This window comes from Mus musculus, chromosome 14 (genome assembly GCF_000001635.26).
Source record: "Mus musculus strain C57BL/6J chromosome 14, GRCm38.p6 C57BL/6J".
NCBI classification, from domain to species: domain Eukaryota; kingdom Metazoa; phylum Chordata; class Mammalia; order Rodentia; family Muridae; genus Mus; species Mus musculus.
In genome coordinates, this window is record NC_000080.6 from 24,132,504 (window position 1) to 24,157,669 (window position 25,166).

At 50.7% G+C, this 25,166-nt stretch overlaps 1 protein-coding gene across 10 annotated transcripts in view; it reads right to left on the reverse strand.

The window, feature by feature from the left end:
- Positions 1 to 1,449: 1,449 nt before the first annotated feature.
- The window catches only part of Dlg5 (discs large MAGUK scaffold protein 5), a 111,968-nt gene continuing 88,251 nt past the window's right edge, over positions 1,450 to 25,166 (reverse strand). For 8 of the 10 annotated variants that reach the window (NM_027726.1, NM_001163513.1, XM_006519560.3 and 5 more), the window contains 17 exons: positions 24,443 to 24,566; positions 23,969 to 24,113; positions 22,638 to 22,750; positions 22,097 to 22,186; positions 21,728 to 21,878; positions 18,009 to 18,171; positions 17,636 to 17,769; positions 16,860 to 17,009; positions 15,705 to 15,888; positions 14,570 to 14,718; positions 13,649 to 13,819; positions 11,799 to 11,992; positions 6,105 to 6,248; positions 5,734 to 5,861; positions 4,627 to 4,736; positions 4,066 to 4,175; positions 1,450 to 3,170 (listed from right to left, as the gene is read on the reverse strand). In NM_027726.1, the coding sequence (NP_082002.1) occupies positions 3,067 to 3,170; positions 4,066 to 4,175; positions 4,627 to 4,736; positions 5,734 to 5,861; positions 6,105 to 6,248; positions 11,799 to 11,992; positions 13,649 to 13,819; positions 14,570 to 14,718; positions 15,705 to 15,888; positions 16,860 to 17,009; positions 17,636 to 17,769; positions 18,009 to 18,171; positions 21,728 to 21,878; positions 22,097 to 22,186; positions 22,638 to 22,750; positions 23,969 to 24,113; positions 24,443 to 24,566 (2,364 nt within the window). In that variant the 3' untranslated portion in view covers positions 1,450 to 3,066. The other 2 variants (XM_017316198.2, XM_017316203.2) reach the window with 2 other exon arrangements.

Here is a 25,166-nt window from a genome sequence, read left to right on the forward strand (position 1 = left end):
TAATAATTAAATGCGAGATCTGGGATCCTAGGAGGTAAAAGCAGGCCCTTGTGGATGTGAGCATCTGGCCAAGACAGGGCAAGCCTAGCCCATCCTTCAAGTGCCACAGCTCTGCAGGCTGTGGATAAGGCCATGGGGGAACTTGTGGGAACAGGAGTGAGTGTGGGAGTCATTCACACCAAGACTGCCCTCATTGGTCTGACCACCACACTGGCATGGGGCTTTAGCAGAACATTCTCTCTGAGCCTCCACAAACAGAAGGGGCAGAGGAGAGCTGGGGAGATGGCTCAGCAGGTAAAGTGCTTGCTGTGCAAGCATAAGAACCAGAGTTCAGATCCCAGTATCCATGTTAAAAAATAAAAATAGGGCTGGAGAGAGGGCTCAGCGAGTAAGAGTACTGACTGCTCTTCCGAAGGTCCTGAGTTGAAATCCCAGCAGCCACATGGTGGCTTACAACTCATCCATAATGAGATCTGATGCCCTCTTCTGGTGTGTCTAAAGACAGCAACAGTATACTTACATATAATAATAGATAAATCTTTAAAATAAAAAAGAGCCAGAGGTGGTAATGTAAATCTATAACCCCAGAGCTATAAAGGTGGACATAACAGTAAGCCCCAGGTTCAATGAGAGGCTCTATCTCAAAGGGGAAAAAGATAAGGAGAGAATGATAACAGAAGACTCTGGATGCTGACCTCTGACCCTCACATCCACACCCACAGGCAAGCATGCTCGTGAATACATGCAGCACGCATACACACACATACGAATGATATACACAAACATGAGTAGTAGAGGCAGGTTGTACGCTAGGCCTGAGCCCTGCCTCCTTGTAACCACAGGCTATGCCTCTCCCCCAGTTATGCAGCACCTGGGACCTGCCTCCTCTGCAGGCTGCTTCTGGGGCCCTGTGGCTCTGAGTGTCACAAGGTGATGCTCTGAGTTTTTTTTTTTTTTTTTTTTTTTTTTTTTTTTTACAACAGGGTCCCAAGCCAGGTAGGACATTTCCAACCTGAAGCTTCATATAGCACACCAAATGTGGACACTCCGAGTTCCCCACCCCCCCCAACCCCCAAATATTCCTTCCTCCTTGCTTCTCATAGCACAGCTTGACACATGGGGGCTTGAACATGAGGACCTGAGGGGCTGGTCACACTTCAATGGTCCCCCAGTGCACCACTAGGCAGACAGATGGCAGGGCACAAGAGGAGTCAGCAGAAGTGGGTGGGAGCATCAGGTAAGAGACTGCGCATTGTCAGTGAACCTCGTTCATCAGCCCGAGGACGGTGGCTCCGGCACTCATGGGTCCCAGTGGAGAGCAGCTCCGCAAGGCTTCTAGTCCCAGAGCTGCAGAGGCCTGGTTCTGGGATAAAGGCCAGGAGAGAGAAGACGCTACAAACAGGGTGAGCAGGAGGAGGAGCTGCCTCCACCAGGGTCTACACACAGGGATTACACAAACTGACCTTTATTTGTTGAACTGAAGTCTGTTTTGTTTGCGATACAAAGTAACATTTTAGTCCAGCATGTCCCACCTGTCAGATCCATACCTGCCTCCTCGCTGAACACCGAACAGGGCCTATGACCAGGGAAATAGCCCCTGTCCTGTAACTGTGCAGAGTAAGACCTTGAGCGTGGTCTGCGGTTTTTTTTCCTCAGTTGTCTGAGCTAGAAAATTCGTGCCTGTAAGGCACAGAACAGCCTTGAGGGCTGCAACTGTCTCTCTCTCGCCCCTTAAACAGCTGTGCAAGAAAATATATCCCTTTTTTAAAAAAAATGTCGATAATAGCCAAACTACAATCTAATGTCTAGAGTTACAAAGAATAAAATGAAATCAAAGATTTCTTGCTAGTAAAATGAAATGTTAGGAACAGTATTAAAATATAGGTACCACCCCAGTGACACACGGAACCCAGTACAGTACCTATTAACAGGACACACAATTGAAGAAGGGACTGAATCCGCTCTTTAGCAGATAGGTCGGGCATCAGAAGTGCGGTGAGGGGAGGGGGTGGGGGATAAAAAATAGATTGAAAAACAAAAACAGAAAACCTAACAAAGAATGGGGATATCCTTGTGGAATCAAGCTGAGAATGTTGTAATCAAGATGAAAAAGCTCCCAGGTTTTCTTCTTATGAGTCTGACCATTGTACCCACTAGAAGCTCTCATTTCAAAGTCTGTGACATGAATAGTTTTATGCCAGAAAGAGCTGCTACATCAATGCCAGAGTAAGGGTTACCTTGCAACCTTGCACTGACAAAGGCTGCCTGCCTAGCATCTCAGAGCCTATGGGGAAGCAATGGCACACCCATGCCCCCTGCTGAGGAAGTCAAGGACTGACTAAACTGTGATGCTTAAATATAAACTGCAGCTGGGGAAGAAACAAGAGGCCAAGGAGGCAGGAGAAAGGCCGAGAGGTGAATCTGCAAGAACGCCAAAGCTGCCTTTCCAGGGAGGGAGTGCTGCCGTGGCAAGATGGCCCCACCAAGGCACTGGTTCTGGTACCAACAGTGGTCTGAGCACCTGCAGTTGTTATGTCTTCCAGGGGAGGGGCCACCAAGAAGCAGGAGGTCTGTCAAAGCTCTGGTCCCACTGACAGGAACCTCCTGTAGCAAAGCATCCCCCTACCGCATGAGATTCCAGAATTGTCCTGCCCAAGACAGTAACATCAAACCAACAGGGAGGAACGGGGCGGGGTCAGGGGCTGGGCACCGATGTGGAGCCATTCAAGTAAACATAGACAACCAGATACTTAGAAAAGGCTTGTAAACTTGTGATCAGGAAGGTCCTGGGCACAGCAGCACCTCTGCTGGGCTGGCTATGGGATGGTCAAGTCTTTTGTGTTTCTGCTTTTTTTGTTTTAAAGCGCACATGTGAGTAGTGCTGTCCACCAGCTGGGCCCAAATCTTTGTGGCTCTCCGTCCAACGAAGGAAGTGTTCCTGGAGTCCTGGTTCTGGGTCCTTCCCAACTTGTCCATAGACAGACAGACAGACTTCTACTGACTGGAAAAGAGCCGCCAGCTGTCCGCACCGTCCACTCATGGAGGTGCCTCTGGCAGAGCTTTCTGCTAGGGTGGGCAAGCGGGGATCCACAGGACTTTACTTTGTTCTTGACTGACCATGGCCAGGATCTGAGTGCAAATGCTGGACAGGGCTCCACCCTGGACAACCCCTGCGGAGAAGCCCAGCAAACACAAGCAGGTTAGGTCAGCTCGTCGTAAGACGGTCCCCACCACTAAGGGAAATGGGCACAGCCTGTTCTCTCCTGCTTGCTTGTCTGCGGGCCTCTTGACTTTCCCTGACATGACTCCTGCTTTCAGCAGGAAACCGGGCAAAGGAGAGACCCCAGTCACCTGGATTCAGTTGACGGCTCACAAACTCCCTACCACAGTGCCTGGGCAGGGGAGGCAGAGGCTGGCATGCCCTGTACTGGGGACTGAAGAAGCAGCCTGGGGGCATGTGAGGAGGGGGAGGGGACAGGTGGCAAGGGACAGACTAGAGGTGAGGGAGGACCTAGTTGGCAGGCTAGTGCTACTCCAAGGCACAGTGGACAACCGCTGAGAGGGCCAGGTACATTCAGAAAGTAACAGTTTGTCATTTTGTTTCTTTAACCTAATTTAAAAACAAATCAGTATATATAGTTTGGGTTTTTTTTCTTTTAAAACATTTCCCTTTTTCATTTGGTCTACTCGTCTGTGATAAGCTAGAAATGAAAATGAGACAAAGCGAGGGCCTCTGGAAGTATTCAACTAGACCTGACCCCTACACTGCTGGTCCATCTGGGCTCTTGCGTTCCCAGCCTGTCTGGGGTCACGGTGGTTATGTTGCGGGGTGTTTGTGCTGAGTTGGCTCCTATTGCATGTTGTGGTCAGACCATGCCCAAAGGCTGCTGCCACCTAGAATAGCTCTGACCCTGGCCTGGGCCTTTGGGCCGAATGTCTATGTAATGAAGGGTATGGGGCAGCTTAGCCCAGCCTGTCTGCAAAAGCCACGTTGCTGTCATTCTTAGGAATGAATGTCACTTGAGGAAAGCCCCAGCTCCTGGCTGGCTGGGCCCACACCCTTACCTGTGAAGTACCTGCTGTACTCCTGATCGATCTTCTGTGCTGTTTCGAATTGCTCTTTGGAATGCCTCTGTGTCACCTTGTCCCTCAGGTAGACAGGGTCTCTCTGTTCCCTGCAGGGGTAGACAGGGAACTAGGATGCGTCTTGAACCTACCCCTGGGTCCCCTCTTCCTTCCTTGGTCCAGGGTGCCAGGCGCCTCCGTGAAGGCCGGCATTGGTTAGGTAGGGCAGGGGATCTAGGGAGCTTTCCCCTAAATGAACAGCCTCTAGGCTATATAGGGAACTGTGGACTGACTGGCACCAGGAGCTCACCAGCACAGAAATGCCAGGCAGAGAGAGGCCTCACTGAGTGCAGCCGAGCTGGACTTAGCTCAGGCTACACAGTTCCTCTAACCTGCTGCACCACATGCTGAGAGGAAAGAAAGGGGGCTCTGGAAGTGTGGTTGTGCCCAAACAGGAAGGAGGTGCACAGCCTGGCTAACAGGTTCTGGGTCTGAGGGGAGTGCTATCGTCCCAGCATTGGGCCCACCCCCAGCAGGGAGCCTGCGGGCCCAGACACCCACTTGATGTGCTTGGCGCTCTTGTAGCGGATGAAGATGACAATGGGGTAGATGTGCATGTGGTGCAGCCTCTCGATGGCATGCGGGGCGATGTCCAGAAGACAGTGCCGGTTCTGAAGGACAGTGGCAGAGAGTGAATACGCACAGCGGGGAAGAGGACTATCCTCCACCCCACCCCAGCCCCTCCCCCAGGAGGGACTCATCTCTACCTTCCTCTACACTCAAAAATACCAGAGAGCATAAACAAGGTTTCTGGAAGACCACGTAAGCCAGGAAGGGAGAATCCACTGGGGGAATCTCTCTCTCTCCCCACCCATTGATGGCTGCTGAGATATAAGTAGGAACTAGTCAGCAAGTCACACCTCAATGTGGACTTGGAGCCCCACCCTACCCTGGCCTCACAAATCTGTTCCACTGAACAAGAATGGGGAACTGTGGTGGAGGAGGGGGACACACAGCTTTGCAGGGCTACAACAGAAATATACCCAGGAGCTCCTCAGAGCCCAGGAAGGGGGGCAGCCTAAGAAAGACTGCATGTAGCTCTCCCCACTGATGAGCATGGTTCCTAACTGAAGCCTGTCCACATCAGAAAACTAATGGGCAGCCCACACTGTCTGTGGAAGAGGGAACTGCAGACCAGAGAAGTAGCTGGTGAAGGAAGGTAAGAGGCCTGAGGGCTGAGGAGGAGCTAGGAGTGTCTACTTTGCTAGCACACCTTGCAGCTAACTCAGTCCCTAGGGCATACGGACTCCAGGATGTCAAAGGCATCAAGAGACACTCTTGGCCTTTGTGGGGTCAGGGACTGGGTGGGTGGCTCTCTGTATCCGTGTGTTCAGGGACCCATCTAAGAATGGTCTTAGAAGGCCTTCCCAGAGTTTAAAGCTCTCCTCAGCACCCCTCAGAAAGCAGAGCTGTATATACCTACAGTGCTGGTGTCACCTAGGTCCTTCTCAGGGAGCTGTGTTAGTGATAAAGGCAGAGACTCAGTATTCAGGAGGATGAGACCAAGAGCAGAAGGTCTAGACAGTTGAGCTAGCCAGGGCTTTAGAGCCAGGGCAGAGGGTTGCAGCTACCAGAGGAGCTCAGCCCTTCGGCCAAAGGCCTAGGTACCTTTTCTGTGATCTCCTTTATTGAAGCCACAGTAGTAACATCAAAATGGCCACTCCTCCGCTTGTAGTCCACAAACAGGCAGTCTTTGACACCCCGCTCAATGGCTTGCTGGGAAGCCTTCATCACCTCTGTATGGGAAGACGCAGAAGTCAAGGTGCTGGGTAAACAGAAGGGCCCAATGCAGACAGCACAACTGATCATCAGCATAGAGACCCGAACTACTATCTGCTTTCTTGGAGAGAACAGAGGGCCACAGGTGGGTCTGTATGCATCAGGAAAACCCTTAGACTCTGTATGCCAATTACTCTGCATGGCCAGAAAGGTAGATAAATACGGACAGACACACCTAGTGGGCACAGGGCATCCCTTACCAAGTGGGCATCTGCAGAACTTGCCAGGTGCCTCATTCACCAGCATCTCTTTCACCACATCCAGTAAAGGTCCCAGGAGGAGAACAGGCCGAAGAGAGGTACAGTCCACTTTCTGGACCCGCTGATAGGCCAGGCTCACTGAGTCTAAGAGAGACAGGGGGGCAGTGTCACGAGCCCAGCCTGGACAGAAGAAAGCAGAACTGGGCAGCCATGCCCTGACCTTGTTCATCTACATCAGGCCCACCTGACCTTACTTACCTGGGCATGTCTGTCTTCTTTATCTCTCAGAACTAGGCCAGGGATAGTGGCCAGCTTGTCTGGCTTCATCAGGACAAGTTCTACATCTCAGACACACCAGAACATGACCGCTATGGAGTCGGTCAAGAGCCTACAGGAGTCTCTCTGCCTCTGAGGACACTGGAAACAACTGATGTCCAATCATCTTACCTACTCCAGGTCTTCCTCAATTATCCCTGCCCACTACACCACTTCATGTCTTCCTCTGCTCACTTGAGACACAGCTCCAAGGTTTGGAAGCCACAGGACGTGGACAAGAAGGATAGAGGTGATGAGGTACATCGTTGGCCCCTGCCCTTGAATCAGAAGAGGTGGTGCTCTGAGCCAGCTCTGCCCATACAGACAGAAGACAGAAGGGCCCTGGGTGTTGACCACAGGGCCACTCCCCCTGGGTGCCCACCAGCTCAGCCTGTATGCTGCAGAAGGATAAGCCTCCTGTGAGGCTTCAGCTGCTGCTTCAGTTTAGCTTTAGTGATCAGGCAATCTTCCTAGTTAACACAATGGGAACCTCACCCTCAGATGCACAAAGTTCTCACAGGAAGAGATGGCCAGGCAACGGCCTTCCTAGAGACTCCCGGATGCAGTACACTGGCTTCTCAGAAACACAAAAAGATACAAGTGTCTGGCCTCTGCCCTTTGGAAGCTCACGCTAACTGGGGTTCCAAGGCAGCAACACCAGATGCCCAGACAGATGCTGTATGAAGATGCCAGGTGTGAGAGTGAAAACTTAGGGGAGTGCTAGGGAGACGTAGCTCAGACTGGATGAGGCCAGACTTAAGATGGGGGCAGGAAGAGCAGGCTGAAAGAGGGCCCAAGGTGACTGACAGGTAGATGTAGGGAGGCCAGGACTCTGTGGGGTCCGCACACCTCGGTTGGGGTGCTACGGATAGAAGGCAGTGACACAGCTACCTGGAAATACAGACACCCATGTGCAGAGATTAACCCCACGGGCAGAACAAAGGGAGTGAATGCCGTCTTGACTTGCCTGAAAATGCCCATCTATGTGCTTGCCTGTATGGATGCATTACATGAGTTTCTATACAGTGCTTCCTGACCTGGGGACCAATTAGTCTGTAGTCTACATCCGTGACCTTGGAACGCCCATGCACTTTCCTTTTAAACAATTAGAAACACAGATATAACCAATATTGTTGATGTAATCCTCCATGCTAGCCTCCTCAGATGCTGCCATTACATCGGAAGTATGTCTTTCCAAATGACAGTTATTACTGTAGGCTGGTATTTATAGATTGAGAAAAAATTCCCTATCCCGTGTGTGTGTGTGTGTGTGTGTGTGTGTGTGTGTGTGTGTGTGTGTGTGTATGTGTGTGTTATGTGTTGCTAACATCCAACAAGAATGACAAGATACCATGAATGGCTTGTAGCTCCATCTCCCCCTCATACTGTTTCTGGAAGGCATCACAGGGAGTCCTGGCCCTCTCTTGAGGACTCTGCACTATTCCATGCACAAGTAAAATGTAAAGCTGGGCAGAGAGCTGCTGTCAGACACTGGAGCTCGGGCGAGTGTGCAGGATAGATCCATAGCAAGTGAGACAAAACTGGAATTTAGGGCATTCACAACAGCCACAACCTGAAGAGAGAGCCAGAGCTGCAGTGGAGGGAGGGACGAGAACTGGAGTCTGGGAAGCTGACTATGCAAACTCGAGCTCCTGAACTCAAATCCCCACCCACGTAAGTCATGGCCACCTGGCTGGAACCCCAGCCATGTGGGGACAGAGATAAGACGGCTGCCAGCCTAGCTCCAGTTTCCGTTAGAGACCTTGTTGAAAAGAAATAAAGATTATAGATTTCTCTGGCCTCTTTTTAGTGCATGTTCACCCAAAAACACGCATGTGCACACACCATGTATGCTTTACTCATGAAACAATTTCTCCAGTTCCCTGTACAGCATTTTTCTAATTGTGCATGAAATGACTGTGTGTGGGGTGGGGGAATGTATGCCATGTGTGAGGGAGAGGACATGTGTGGTGCTCGCATGCACGTGTGTATGTGTGTGTGATCAGAGAATCAAACTCAAGTCTCCAGACTTGCTCAGCAAGCCCCTTTACACACTGAGCCGTCTCTTCTAGCTTTAAGAATGGTAATTAAAAGTTCTTAAATAAAATGCAGACCACCCTTTGTATTAATAGTTTTGAGGTCACAGATTCAATCAACTGGAGATAGAAATATTGAAATCAGGTGTTCTAAGTAACCTAGAGACAGTTAAGTATGTGAGAGATGAACTTAGGCCATATGCAAACCCCCTACAAGTGACTCATGAGCTCCCAGGACACCTATAGACGTGGGCATCTAGTGGAGGCTTGGTACCAACTTCCTGACATACCACGGTGTGCCTGTGAACACCAATCTAAGATTCTATATAGAAGGGGAAAGTGATAAAGCATTGCTGGGCAAAATGGAGAAAATGCATCCCTGAGTACACTAAGCATTCCTAAGAAGTGTTGAAGGGAAGCAGAAAGATGACAAAAATCAGACGGACAGACAGACAGACAGACAGACAGGTGGGCGGGAGGAGTGAATAGCAGCAGGAGAGGTGAAGAGGAACTGTGAACGAACACAGCCAATGCACTAAGTGAGGGGACAACAGGAATGGTATGGAAGCTGGGTGCTGGTGAGTGGAGCTGAGAGGGCTAGAGCTTCAGACTCCTTAGGACCAGCCCACGAGATGTCCTGGGCCATCAGTCAGAGGTAGGTGGGGAAGGCCACTCAAATTCCCAAAAGACTACAAACTGAAAACTGGCAAGGCAATAGAAATACTTGATTATTCCCAAAGTAGAGTGGAAGGACAGACAAGGGAACAGGGAAGAAGCGATCACAGAGAAAAGACAGAGTAGGCCATAGGGACGCTTTACAAGTCCTGATTACACAGTAATGGAAGATTTGTGCTTTGCTCACGTTCATGTCCTTCCAGGGCATGCTCTGATACAATGTGTTAAAACACCACCTGCCACAGAAAGTGAAATCAAAGCACCCTACCCCAGCCCAGCCTGCCCCACCCTGCTCCACCCCCACCCCACTGTGCCCTACCCCAGGAACAGTAAACAATACTACAAAGAAGTTCAAAGTATGAACTCTGGTGGCCAGAAAAGAGTGGGTGGAGACTAAGCAACAGGAAATGGGATTGGAAAAGACAACATCACACATTACAGATTTTCCAAAAGGGACACCACTGGAAATAAGACAGGGAGGTTTTTTTCAGTGACAGAAGGGTCACTGCAGGAAAACAGAACAATCCAGAAGGCATCCGGTGCTAAAAGCAGTTTCAAAATGAGTGGCAAGGCTGGAGAGATGGCTCAGTGGTTACTAGCACAGGTGTCCTTCCAGGTTCTTGGCACCCACATGGTGGCTCAAAACCATCTATAACTCCAGCCCCCGGGGAGATCTCACACCCACTTCTGGTCTCTGCAGGCAATGTCACACACGTGATGCACATATGTACATTCGGGTAAAACACTCACACATATACAAAATAAATATAAGATTTTTTTTTTAATAAGTAGTGCAGAACTTCCATAGAACTGATACGGACACACCCACCAGCCCCTCACTGAGCACATGTGAGATGGTGCCTGTAGAATAAAGAAGTGGGTGCCCAAGAGCATAGCCCAAAAGAAAGAAGAGGGCAGGCAAGTGGGCCCGGTTAAGAACCACAAGAGAAACCTCACAGTAACACAAGGGAAACTTGCTCTGTTCATGTAGGGATCATGTTTCAGGCTCTAGAGGTAAAAGGCAAAGCAGAGCCAACAATATCACCAAAAAAGAAACCTTTTATGTATGCTTAAACATTATATATATATAACATTTATATGCATACAATCCCACACTAAAGCTATAGGTTGTACAGAAATCGAGAGATGACTAGAACTCCCCAGGGGCTGTGTCTATCCAGCTGGCCTGATGATAACAGGGAACAGTCACCGTGCTTAATTATTTTGTTTCTTTTGAGACAGTGTCTCACTATGTAGCCCCAGCTGACCTGGCTATTTTTTATGTAGACCAGGCCATCCTTGAACTCAGAAGTCTACCTGCCTCTGCCTCCCAAGTGCTGAGATTAAAGATATGTGCCACCATGCCTGGCAGGATTTTCATCTGAAAGATGAGAAGGAAGGAAAGAAGGAGGGAGGAAATAAGAAACCCATTCCCATAGTCTACTGCCCAGTGGCCCCACACCCTGTCTGTCCATGATAGTGAACACACCACACCCAGCCATGGGAGCTGTGTTGATGACAGGGACCTACCCCTTGCCTCTCAGGACCAATGGCCTCCTCCTACTTGGGCCATCAGTCAGGAAAGCCTCTAACATTCCTAGTCCACACAGCTCTAGCCTAGCTCAGCATCCTCCTGGGAAGGATCTAGTCAAAATCACTGATGGATACGTGAATGAAGCAAGAAAGGCTGAGCAGTGACCAGCATGAGCCAGAGGAAACATGCATGGCGCAGAAACCACACCCACTGACGCTGACCTCAGAGTTTCCTGTTTCAGCTAGCTGGTTGGCCATGAGCCCCCTCAGTCTTTCTCCGTTCCCAGTGCTGGGATCACAGACACGCCACACCTGGCTTTTATTGTGTGGATCTGAACTGGGTCCTTAAGCCTGCACAGCAAGCACTTTTACGCAATGAGCCATCTCTCCAGTCTCCTAACCCTTGCCACTTTTGCCTTGCCTTTCTCCCTCCTGAAACAGGGCTGGAGGTACAAATAAATATGGTGGCCAAGAAGAGACCTTGAGGATTAAAGCCACTCGCTGCACTGGCAGACTCTCAGGACTGTCCTACCAGCAGCAATATCCACCTACAGATGAGTTTGGGAAAACTGCTACTTAAGGTCCATCATGACAGGAAAGCCCCTGGGCTTGGCACAATATGGGAGACTCCCTTCGTTAGCAGGGCTTCTCCTTCACTGACCTTGTCTGGAAAATTCTAAGTGCCCCCCACCCCCAACACACACATATATGCCTCTGCCTGAGGAATGTCACGTAGCCTCCAATAATCTAACAGGATCAATTTTCTTTCTCCTGATAAAACCTGTTCGGTGAACACCTGAGATTCCCCATGCTAATGAGGTATGTTAGGGACATGAAGCCTCCAGCAAATGACCTTTGCCCATCCTGGATGTTCCTACCCTCAGTCACCCAAAACGTTATAAGCCTTGAATCACCCTGAGAGCTGGTCCCAGGGTGCTCATTCACAGTATGTACTCACAGGGTTTCCAAAGCCCCAGCTTAGCGTCTCTCCCTTTGCCCTTGTGCACCAAACCAGCCAACGGGCACCCACAAATGAGTACCAAAAGGCATGAAAGCTATGTGAAGTCTCATGGTGAAGCTTTGATACCCTACCACCCGCACCCCTGGAGTCCATTGGAATGAACCCAGCACTTGCCTTCAAAGAGAGGAATGGAGTCGTTGGAAAAGGTGTCCAGGGCGAGCAGGTCCTTGCCGTCTTTGGACCCACTGCGTTTATGTTTATGTTTCCTTCGGAAGAAGGAACGGCGCGCAGCTGCTGACAGCGTCTTGGCTGTGTTGTCATCTTTGACCTCAGACATGCTGAGCCTCCGGGAGAACTCTTGGTCCATCCTGCAGCCACAGAGAAATGACAATGCTGGGAGGACCATGGGGAGGAGGAAGCTAGGTTCCCCCAGCCACACTCTCAGCCCTCCCCAACTACCGGCCTTTCCCGTGCCTCGGGGCTCTCAGGCATCACCATGGCAACAAGAAGTTCAGGGTTCAGCTTCAGAGAGCTCAATGCAGCAGCCGGGAGGGGGGCGGGGGGGGCCAGTGACACTGCTAGCTGTGCTTCCTGCCATGGAAGGTACAGACACTACAGTTGGACTGTGTGCGTGTGGCTGTATTTGCATGAAGTGCCTAAAGGGAAACCTACAGATTCTAAGTGCAGATGAATGGCTTAGGGCTGGGGCAGAAGCAGTAGTGTGCTGTGATTTGGATTTGGGTCCACATGCTGCAGGAGACTCGATCCCCAGAGTAGCAGTACTGAGCCGTGAGGTTTCTCTAAGAGACTGTGTAATGGAGGTTGATTAGGTTTTTACCCTCAGAAAGGATCAGTTATGTCCTCCAATAGTACGGTGTTAAAGAAAGAGCTACCCTGGCTTTGTAGTAGTGATTGTTGTAGTGGTTTGAATAAGACTGGACCCCAGAGACTCATAGATTTGAATGCTTGGTCATCAGGGAGTGGTAGGAGGTGTGGCTTTGGGGTTTCAAAAGCCAAAGCTAGTCTCAGAGTCTCTCTCTCTCCTTTATAGAACTCTCAGCTACTTCTCCAGCACCATTGTCTTACCAAACTGTAAGCCAGCCCCAATTCAATGCTTGCTTTTATAAGACTTGATGTGGTCATGGTGTTTCTTCACAGCAATAGAACACTAAGACACTTCCTGTTTTGCTATAGGAGCTCTTCCTTCCTTCTGCTCCCCACCATATTGTGACGTGGCCAACAAGGGCTTCACCAGCTGCTGAGCAGATGAGGCCACCTGACTTCATGCTCTCAGCCTCCAAGGCCAAAACAAACTTCTTTTTCTTGTGAATTTCTCAGCCTCAAATATTTTGTTACAGCAATCAAAAACAGTCACAGGGTAACACAGAATAATAGTTAATTGGGTTTCTTTCAGAGGTGATGAACATGCTTTAAAATTAACTCTGGAGTAACTGGAATTGTGATCTAGTGCTTGCCTCGCATGTTCAAGGTACCACATAAACTGAGTGTAGTGGTACGTGCCTATGGTTTGAACACTCACAAGATGGAGGCAGGAGAATCAGCTCAAGGTCACCTTGTCTACATAGCAAGTCTGAGGTCAACCTGAGGATACATGAGACCCTATCCAAATTCTCTGTGTGTGTGCGCACGCAACACATGCCTGTGTGCGTGCGTGCGTGCATGCGTGCGTGCGTGCGTGACTGCCTGCCTGCCTGCCTGCCTATAAGTAAATAAAATAATGGTGGAGATGATTGCATGTATCTTGCGAACATACAGGCTACTTGGACGGACTCATCTGCTATAAGAATTATAGCTTCATAGCTGTTTGGAAGAAGAGATTATGCATCCCGATTCGCCGTGGCGCCTCTGTAAACTGCCTACTGCGAGGAGCAGCTTTCTGGGCCACATGTGCTGCAGCTGCAGCTCCCAAGGAATCAGTTCCCCAGCAGCTCAGGCGAGTGTCACCCTGTGAGGCAGGTCCCACTCCACACTGTGGTCCCTGCCTAGAGATGGAGAAGACTTACACGTATTTGCTGGGAATCTGCCCACGCTGGATCTTCTGGGCATTCTCATCCAGCTGCCAGGCCATCCAGGACCCAAACACGCCCTGGGGCAACGTATCATCCACGTACAGGATGTCATCTTTCTTAAAACTCAGTTCAGGCTCCACCTCTGCCAGACGGTCATATAGGGCCCTGGACCATTGAACAGAGGACACGGGTTGAAGACGCCATACCACACTCTTGCCTTTTGAGGCAGCTGTCTGTGTTGTCTCCAGATATCAGGAAGAAAGGCTTTGGGGGCATCCCGAAGGGGCCCCTCACATACATTACAGAGCAGGATAGAATTATCCTCTTTCCTTTCCTGATGCTAAGAGCTCATCCCCACTGGGGAAAGACTTCCTCTATGATGTCTTTTCAAACAGACATTTTCTATCTGCCTGTTTCTGAAGTTGAAGCCCACTGCTTCCTGCAAACTGTCACCTCCCTAGGATGGAAAACATGTCACTTCCCACCTGCAGAGTGAGAAGAGTATCACTCATGCAAGTTTTTATGGACTCCATGGTCTCAGGCTGTGGGGGACATGACAGGAGTCTGATACCATCCCACATCATGACACCCATATGACTTACAGGCACCATGGGCACCTGGGATCTATGACTGCAGAGGGATCTGAGAGACTCAGGGGAGAGTGCAGGAGGAACACAACCCACAAGGTAAGAGGCTTTAGGTCTCAAAATTCCTGTATTCTTAATCCCTCCCCACCAAAAAGAAGGAGGAGGAGGAGGAAGAAGAGAAGGAGGAGGAGGAAGCATCTCATATAGGTAAAAGCAATGCTAATGATGGCCTGAGCCAGGGCCTTGGGGACAAGTGATCTAGGGCATCCAGTCACCCTATGAACTTTCCACAGAGAGCCCCTCCCTTGGCCCTAACCCATGCTGGCACCTGATGTAGAAGCTGTCTCCGGGCAGGCCCTTGACCCTGGTGAACTCCTCATGGCGGTACTGCACCTTCAGGCGAAGGCTATCCTTAGGCTTCAGCATCTCCACATAGACGTCCTCCACTGTCCTGCTGCGCATATCCAGGCTGCCATACTGACCAGGGACAGGGTACCAGGGTCAGACAGACAGTGGCAGGGATCGCTTGGGTTCTCAGAAGGTTGCAGAACGGTGCCTGGTCTGAGACTCTGCCTGCCTCCCTGCCACAGGCCTCCCCAGTGCCCCTGCCCTATATGACTTCATGGCTACTAGAGCCAATGGAACCACCTAGCAGTGATGACCTCTACTTCCTGCTTAAGAAACTGTATCTGTGGCACTGTGCTGGACATTTTTATGTAAAGATGACATAAGCTGGAGTCATCTGAAGGGAGGGAGCGCCAACTGGGTAAATACCTCCATAAGATTGGGATGTAGGCAAACCTATAGAGCATTTTCTTACTCAGTGATTGATGTGAAAAGGTACAGCCCACTGTGCACTGTGGGTGAGGCCACCCCTGGGCTGCTGGACTTGGGGTCTATAAGAAAGCAGGCTGTGCAGGCCACAGAGAACAAGCCAGTAGGCAGCACTTCTCCATAGTCTCTGCTTCAGCTCCTACCTCCAGGTTGCTGTCCTGTTTGAGCTCTGCCCTGACTCCCCTCAGTGATGGACTGTGACCTGGAAGGGGAAGCTGAAGTAAATCCTTTCCTTCCAACGTTGCGTTGGCCACGGTGTTTCATCACAATATATATATATAGTAACTCTAACTAAGACAGCCACCTATATGCCATCTCCCCCAGGGGATGGGAGACCTAGAGAGTGAGAAAGAGCCAAACCAGTCACCTCAGAGACATATGGCTCATGAGACTGGCACTTCCTATGGATGTCCCCCATCAGAGCCAAGGCTGAGCCCTTGAGATGCCTTGGTGGCTCACCTCACTGCCCAGGGAGGGCTTGATAGCACCCATCGTTTAGAACACGAATAACCTCCCTTGACAAGTTGCTGGGAAAGGGGGACTTCCATATTCCATATCCTGTGTCATGTGAAAGGACACAAGCTGACAACACATGAGCATGGCCTGGCATACACAATGGAAGAACTCACCTCAAGGATGAGGTCTCCTGGGACGAGGCCATCAGGACCCTTGGCAGGACTGTCATCTTCCACTTCGGCCACAAACACTCCGTGCAGGTTCCCACCACACAAGTGCACCCCCAGATCCAGCTGGGATTTCTTGATGAAAACAATGCGGGGATCAGGGGTCTTCTTGGTGGTATCTCCCACACTCCTTTTGGGAAGGAAAACGAAGTCCTTAATGCATACAAGGAGAGGGGCAGACTGAGGGAAGAAAGTCATGGCCAATGCCCTGCCTGCTTGCTTCACAGGTCTGGGCTTCCTGAGAGCCAAAGGGTGAGTTGGTCACAGGCTCTCTTCTGTTGAGTCACTACAGGATCGGAGGCTGAGGGTAGCAATGTGAGAGACAGAAGAAAGAGGGCAACAAACCATTCAGAGAGAAGACGAGAAAGCCAGTCGGGGACAGGGCACCATGCTTCTGGCCCAGCTGTCCCTCAGTGCCTTAGGAGACATGCCTTCCTGGACTGAGCTTGCCTGCCTTGGCCTCCCTGTTTACAGACAGCTCACTCGGTGACACACCTGAGCAGTTTCTACGACAACTCAAGCAGGGGTCTCACCCTCAAGAACTGAAGAGCCACAGGTGAGTCTGGGAACACAGTGAGGAAGCCAGACACCCATGGACACCCTGAACATGGACACCCTGAATAGGATATAAAAGTAGAACCCAGCCCTGGTGACAATCTGCCTACAATGAAGTTCCAGTAGGAGTGTCCCCAGGCAGAGCTGCCTCAATCTGCATGACACTGGGTTAACACAAGGCTCCCATAAAAATTCTTCTCCTCCAGCTACCATTCTGTTCCCTTGCTTATCCAAGAGACCCAGCTGCTCACAGGAAATGTCCACACCCAGCTGACAACTCTGGCAGCCACAGAACTCATGCATCTCACAGCTCACCACCCTCACCAGGGCCTGGCCCTACATCAACAGTGCCCCTGCTGGCCAGAGCCCTAGGGCATTCCTGAATGATAAAGGTGGGATGTCTGGAAACAGAATGGAAGAAGGAAAGACAGACCGAAGCGGGAGAGAAGGGGAAGGAGGAAGGGAGGAGGGGAAAGGACAGGCCTGGTGTGGCTCTGTCTTACTGGAGCTGGAGGCCAAACGGACACTCAGCGTGCCTATGCTGACCTGGTGCTGGAGGCGCTTTGCTTGGCTGGGGGGGTGCCAGGACCTTCATCCTGTTCCATCAGTGGGTCGATGACAGAGGGATGTTCTGGGGTCCCAGCACTGCTGCCCTGGAGAGTAGAGTGAGGGGTAGCAGCTGGGTCCAGATGAGAGCTGGGGGTGAAAAACAGGAATGTGCTATACACACGCAGCCAGAGCCACCCTTCCTGCACTAGCAACAGGCCTAGACTGTGACTAGGGAATCCGGCTTCACGCACTGAGTCCTGGAAAGACAGACACAGAGTCTGAATTTTACCACCGGGCCCCACAGGCTCTGCCTGACTCCAATGAGGGACCCTCTCCAAAGGGATCCAGTCTGGAGGACACGCAAAGCCACTTTCCCTTCTTGTCTGCTTTTATTCTCTGCCAATCCATGCATGGTGGCTCTGCATTAGGACATGCCGCCCCTCCTGTCACCTACCCTGGGACCCACAGTTTAGGGGCAGGTACAGGCAGGTGTCCAGTGTTTCTTCACACATAGAGTCAACCACTGAGTATGGATGCTGAACCAGGAGTTCAGCTTTTGGTTACCACAGCTACCCCTCCCCCCAGACCTCAGCTGTTGATACTCTAATGTTTCAGGACCCTGTCTCTAGATACCTCCTGATCCAAATTCAAGGTGAATCATCTTCCCTTACTAGAAGAATCTCAAAAACTTGGAACTGGCATCAGGTAAGTACTCACCCATTGTACCCATCTCTCCACCCCCAGCCTGGACCACAGCCCCCTGGGAAGCTGACCTGGAGCGGGAGTGGCTGTTGAGCTGGTGGATGTGTGGGTTGTACTGGGCCAGGATGGTGATGGTGTCACACTGCTGTCCGATGATGAGCCGGGCCTGCTGCTCGGTGGCACTTCTCAGGTTTATGCCATTGAACTAGGATGATGCCCAGGGTAGAATCAATGACTGAGGCAGTAAACATGGATGTGGGAACATTGCTTTGTAGGGAGAAAGAGAGGGAGAGAGGGAGGGAGGGAGGGAGGGAGGGAGGGAGGGAGGGAGGGAGGGAGGGAGGGAGAAAGGAAGGAAAGAAGGGAAGGAAGGAAGGAAGGAAGGAAGGAAGGAAGGAAGGAAGGAAGGAAGGAAGGAAGGAAGGAAGGGGCACACCCTCTTACCTCAAGTAACTGGTCCCCATACTCAAGTCCAGCTTGATGAGCGATGCTCCCCAGGGTCACCTTGGAGACATAGACACCACCCTTTTCTCCACTCACGATGGAGATACCCAGAGGCTCTGAACCCTTCTGCACCTTCACGTGGCGTGGCTCTTCCACAAAAGGCCTGGCAAAAAGAACCAAAGGCTTCAGTGACTCAGAGCTAACGCAGTAGAGCGGGGAGGCCGAGATGCAGCATGCAGTCCGCAGTGTGAAGGATGGCTTGGAGCTCAGGTGTTCTGATAATGATAGAAAATGGCAAAGCAGCTTTCCTGAAACTGCATGCAATACAAACACAGCACATCAAAACAAACAGAAAAGACAGAGAATGGTTCATGTGAACTATAAACCACACACACACACACACACACACACAGATACACACACATTTTTAGTTGATGAAAAGATCCGGTCAGGATATACACTGTGCATATCCCATGGAGGAGGTTCTGAAGACACCCACTGGGGAAACATGATGGCTCTGCAGTTACAATCTCTCCCCCCAAAATGATAGGAAGAGTCAGCTCTTATATTTATGGGTCCCTAGGATGAAAATGAAGCCACTTTAAGCCATGAGAAGAGGGCTAAGGGACACTGGAGCAAGGATGCGTCCATGCATTTACTAGCCGGGGAGCCACCTCCCATATCCAAGGGCATGAAGGGGTGTGAGAACCTCATGTCAGGCCAACCTCAGACTCCTCAGCGAGGAGGACCTGGGTCTAATGGCCACGGGCAGCCTCAGAAGGATTCTGTGGTGGAAGAGACACACTGATTGGTAAAGGTTAGGACAGAAGGGGTGCTCTGGGCGGGACCACACACTTGAACAGACAGAAGACCCAGGATTCTGCCAAGCTCTCCCCTCGCTGCAGCTCCATCAAAGGCTGAGGAAGGGGGATTACCCTCTACAGCCCATGGAAAGTTCCAGGTTGAAACAGGCCTGTCACTACTGTGAGCCAAACAGAACACGCACAAGTTCAGAAGCCTCAGTCTGGGTGCCCACAACTGTGTCGCGGAATAGCAGAGAGTAAAATACTTTTCTCCCCTAAGTTAAAAAAAAAACAACATATTTTCTCTTTATATTTATTTGTGTGTAGGTGTGTACATGCACACATGTGCATGCCATGTGCATATACAGGGATAAGAGGACAATTTTGTGGTGGGGGAATTGGACAGTTCTCTCCTTCTACCAGGTAGGTTCAGAGGATCAAACTCAAGTCGCCAGGCCTGGCAACAAATGCCTTTATCTGCTGAGCCATCTCACTGTCCCATGCTCCCATGAAATTCTTCTTACATTATACTGACACCCTGCCAGGTAGTTTTCCTTCCCAAACCCGCCCTCCACTGGTCTTTCCTCGACCTTCTGGCTCTGCAGTCAGTTCTGCCATTGCTCATGTATTAGGGTGCCAGGTAGTTACAAGGACCCGAAACAGACAACCATCTAAAGACCATCCTCATAGCCCAGCCTAAAAAGATGGAGCAGTAGACTCACACCAAGAAGGGAGCAGGGCTAGTCTCCATGAAAAGTTCATCCTCATCCAACGACTACAGCCGCCTCTGCCCACATTAGCATAGTGTGCTTAGCTTGTAAAGGTGTGGTGCTGCATGTCTTTAGTCCCAGCACTTGGGAGACAAAGGCAGGCAGATCTCTGAGACTGAGGACAGACTGGTGTACAGAGTGAGTTCCAGGACAGCCAGGGCTACATAGAAAAACCCTGTCTTTAAAAAAACAAAAACAAAAACAAAAACAAAAACCGTGGGTGACCAAATCTAATAATGTCACAATAAAGCTAAGATGCTGGGGCTGGAGAGATTACCTTCACTCTTAATAATGTGTATTGCTCTTTCAGGACCTGATTCAGTGGTCAGCAGTCATGTTGGACCACTCACAACCACCTGTAACTCCAATGTCACAGGATCTGATACCCTCTTCTGACCTCCAAGGGCACACCTGCACTCATGTACACATACCTCAACACACACACAGACATAGACACAGACACACAGACATATACATAGACAAACTCACAGACACACACATGGATACATACACACATAGCCAGATATAGACAGACTGACACAGACAGACAGACACACACATGGATACTTAAACACACATAGCCAGACACAGACAGACAGACAGACACACACACACCCAAGAAACTTCCAAATGACCCTATGAATCAGGGTTTCCTGACACGAAAAGACAGAGAAACTGGGTAGGAGAAACTCCTAGTGACCTATTATGCATGTTTATGTCAGTGGGTTTGTTTTTATTCAAGTATGTCAGTGTGGTGGTTTAAATATATTGTTTGGCCCATGGGAAATAGCACTAATAGGAGGTGTGGCTTGTTGGTATAAGTGTATGTCACTGTGCAGGCCGGCTTTGAGGATTCCTAGTGCTCAAGTTCTGCCCAACTGTGGAACAGAGTCTCCTCCTGGCTGCCTTTGGATCAAGGTATAGAACTCTCAGTTCCTCCAGCACCCCACCATGATGATGATGTCTAAACCTCTGAAACTGTAAGCCAGCCCCAATTAAATGCTTGCTTTTATATTTATGAGAGTTGTCTTGGTCATGGTGTCTCATCACAAGAATGAAACCCTAACTAAGCTGTCTTATCTATGCATGGGCAGATTTTGACAAAGGCCTCACAAAGACTGTGAGCAACGGCATCTGAAGGGAGAGTAGCAGCTGTCTACTTCTTCCATCTTCCCATCACTCATCTCTGACTTTTCTGGGAGCCCTGGCAGGGTAGGAATCATTCACACCTACCTGGCTCTCTCCCAAACCAGGGTGCTGATGATGGGTGCGTCACACACGTGACAAGGCCCTTACTACTTCTGAAGACACACATCATTTGGAGAAGCCAGAGCTCGAGCTAAGCAAATCCCTCTACATTCTCATGTGTGCCTGTCACAAAGGACCCTGAACACTGACTGCCCTAGGTCCTGAGGCCTTGGGACAGGGCCCCAGGGGTTCGATACACCTGTTCCCCTGGGCTCTTGGGGTAATACTTTTCTCACAAGTTGAGATTTTCAAATTAAATATGACCTGCTTTATTTATTTATGTAATTTTTTTCTTGTTTTTTGTTTGTTTGTTTGTTTTTTTGCGACAGGGTCTTACTATGTAGTAAGACAGGCTTTTACTTGGCTATCTTGGAACTCACGGAGATCAACTTCCCTGTGCGCATTTCATTTCTCCAAAAAAAAAAGTAAAATAAAATAAACTTTGGGGCAGGGCAAAAGAACCAAAGATACAGCAAACTATACGTGGGGGCCAAAGACCAAGAGATAAGAATGAGCCCCGTTCAGTGCAGTCAGTTTGCATCCACACAGCTCCTGCAGGTGGTCTGCATCCAGCCCACTGCTGTGAAACAGACTTAATTGTAGGACCACTCATGCAACTGAGACTCTTAGAGTGGCGTTGTAAACGGGCCTGGCAAGCAGCTAAGCAGCAAGCCCTTCCACATTGCTGTCACCACCAGACCATCTCCAGCATCTTGCTTAGTCACTGCTTTGGGGGAAGAGCCCACCTTGCTCTGTTCCTGCCATCTACATCGGACCTGCTGTGTCTCCAGCACCCACTGTTTCTACAGTAGGCCTCAGACACTCTGGACTACCCCATCACCAGAGCAGAAATGGAGTGCCCGGGGATACCCCAGACACAGATGTCCATTACACTCACCTGTCCTTCCTCCGCTCCCCATGGGAAGAGGGGTTGACCGCAATCCTGGGTAAAGTGGAGGCTGTGGTCTGAGGCTGGCTACAGGAGGACAGGGTGTCGATATTCAGCGGGGACCGGGGAGGAGTGCTACATTCAGAATGTGACAGTGAGCCTGCCAAGAGAGAAGGGGTGCACGTGACTGACTGCCATCTAGACACAAGCTGTGTGGGTTTCATCCTATGACCGGGGCCCTGATGAAGGTCTCCACATTGCCTACTGTCCCCACAGCAACAGGTGAGGGCTAGGCTCAGTCATCTTTCAGCAGCCCACAGAGATGACTAGAAGGGGACCCAGGGGCAGCAGGCACAGGAGGGAACGCCCAGTTCTTACCTCTGTCAGAGCCCATGACAGACCGGGGATATCTTGGTGTTAGCGGGATCTTAATCCGCTCAGCCTTGAACTGCAGGTTACTGGAAGAGCCTGTTGTTCCAGGAGGAGACACGGTGTCAAGCCTCGGGACTAAACCACAGCCCTAGATCCTCACCTCCACTCAGCAGTAGGCACAATGAGTGACACACAGGGGCTGTTGAATATCCCTGAGGGAAATAATCAATGGAGGACTACAGAGAAGCAGATCCGGAATGTTCCAGAACAGGAGCACATGCCCCAAAATGCAACAGTCGCCTAGCTGCTGCAGCAGATGTTCCATCTTCTCTCTGAATCCCTAAAGACCTCTCCCAGGGTCTCTACCAGGCAACAGAACCCCACCCCACCCCCTCTGGGTTACATTTCCCCCAGCTCAGAAAACATTGATACGATGGACAGCTCACAGGATATCAGCCGTCCAGAGGAGGGAGCTGAGGGAAAGGAGTCACGTGGGCAGCCCACCCAGAGCCCTGGGTACTAAAACCCGAGCACCAGTGGTAGTTACCAAGGCGGGCACTGGAGGGCAGAGAGTTGGAACCCTGGGAGGCTCTCATCTCAGAGTAGTCACTGCAGGCCCTGTGGCTCAGGTCCAGGCTGAGGCGTCCCTGATGCTGGACACTGTGAGTGAATCAGAAAGATGAGGGGCCCTGTAGAAGGGCTAAGACCAGACATGACCACCAAGGAGAAACCCAGTAAACAGCCTGAACCTCCCTAAGGCAAAAGAGTAAAGTGTCCTTGCTGTTTGCCTAGGATAGCAGACTGACACCAGTTGCTTCTCACAGACAGCATCTATTCAGGACCCATCAGCGGCAGAGGGACCACACAAGGGGCAGTACGGGGGTTGGATGGACAGGGAGAACAAGACTTTGCCTTGAGTGGCCATGGTCCGGGGGAGGCTGGATGTGCACTTGAGGGTCCTGAATAGAGCAGCGCTGTAACTCACTCAGGACAGCATGCCCAGGAGGCTGGGGCTAGTAGAGATTGGCCAGGGGCTGTCTACACTGGCTGGCCTGGAGCCAGTCCCAACAAAGTGGTTTAGGCTGCGCAGTGATGACATCTCTTCCCTCACTTAAAACTGACCCCCAGCCCCCGCCATGATCTCCCCATAGGTCTTTCAGAGTTCCTGCCTTAGCCTGGGTCTCCTCCTGACTGGCAGGCACCCAGCCCTCCACCCTCAGTCCTGCAGCTCTTCTCACATGGGCACTGTTGTTTTATTTTTCTCACATGGAGGCATTAAAGCCAGGGCCCTGTGCATGCAGGCACGTGCTCTGCCACTGACCTACATCCCAGCTCTTATGGCTGCCGTCACTGTTCTTCTAGTAACGACAGCTGCTCATATGCCAGAGTACCCTCTGCAACCTCTGTCCTAGACACCTTCTTTCCTGTCACAGCCCAGCTGTCACCCTGTTTCACTGTCTCAGGGCCATTTACCACCACACCCTGTGCATATTCTCACCTGTCTGCCTTCCATATGAGTGGAAAGCTGTCTGGCTTTTACCACTATCTGATCTTGAAACCAGAACGACCATTGGAGCAGAGTAGGTGCTCATTAAAAAAAAAAAAAAAAAAAAAAAAAAAAAAAAAAAAAAAAAAAAAAGCCAAACAAATGAATAGCTTGATCCTGAGTCCCTTCCCGAATTTTTCTTAATTTCAGGTTTCATTACTACCAGTGTGAGCTTATATGGCATCCTCCAAGCCCAGCTCTGCCTCCTCACCTCCTCAGCCCTTCCCTAGCTAGCCAAGAGGCTTTTCTGTCCACAAGCCTCTGTGTGAATAGTTCTCCGACCAGGAGACTGGACAGCTGGCACTCGGGATCGGATGGGTGCCTTGACATACCTGGGAGACAAGCTCTGGGAGCCAGCATCACGGGGCACGGGTGGTGAGCCGCAGGGAAGCACCCTGTGGCTGCGCACAGTATAAATGGGGTTCCTCAGAATGGAGCCCACAGTGGTGCCGGGGGTCATACTCCGGGGAACGGTGCCTAGAAATGAGCTGGGTCAGAACAGTGGCTCCAGAAAACCCTGACAGCACCCTCCCACAAACACCAAACAGCCGCAGTCTTTAAGAAAAAGGACTCTAGGTAGAGACTTTTAGCCACCGAATTTGCCACATGACTTTGACCACTGGCCTTTCCCCAACCATAAGAGAAGACTGACCCTCACAATGAGCCAAGAATATATCTAACAGAGCCGGGACCAACAACCACGATTATGGGCTGAACATATGTGACAATATCCCCTCTTCAGAAAGGCTGGTCTTCCCTGTGAGCCCAGAACAACCCTGCTCCCAGTCCCTGTCCCAGAAGCTTACCCACAGATGGCCGGTTGGGGTAGAGTAGGGGGTTGCCATGCCGGCTAGCATGCCCTGGTGAGTACGGGGACCATTCCTGACCCTCTGGGGAGAGCTCTCCGATGGCTGGAACACACTCCTGTTCCTGCAGAGTCAAAGGCAAGAGTGTCTGCTGGTACCTGGCACGTTTGGAAGCTGACTTCTGCCCATGCACCAGTTCTTCCCACTCAGGCTAAGGAGTGACCAGAGGGAGGAGACACTGTCCATTCACACTGCCTGACACCCGTGCAGACAAAGGGTTTCCCCTCCAGACCCCGTCAGAAGACAAACGTAGGGAAAGAATATGTCTTTCAAATAAAGAGATTGAGGGATGGCGGGTGGGAAGGCGTGTCAGAGCCTGTAAGTGCAGTGAGCAGCGTGCACTGTGGCACCATGCCCTAGGAGTTCCAGCTCAAAGCGGTTTCCCCTTCTGGAAGTGAGCACACACAGCTCCTCTGCCCAGCTACCAGCTTCTCATGGATGGATCACTCATCTCCACACATGTTCTGGGGGCAGATCTGTCACTTAAAGCTGAAAAACTTCTTTAGAAAGCAAACCAAACATTATGTTCAGGCAAGTGTTCTCTTAGTGCCATTTCCCACACATGTCCCATGACCTTCCCCATCTCCTAGAGGGGACTTGCTCACTGGCATCCACGAAGGCACATGCCAACAACAAAGGCGCTCGCCAGCTCTGCACAAGCCCG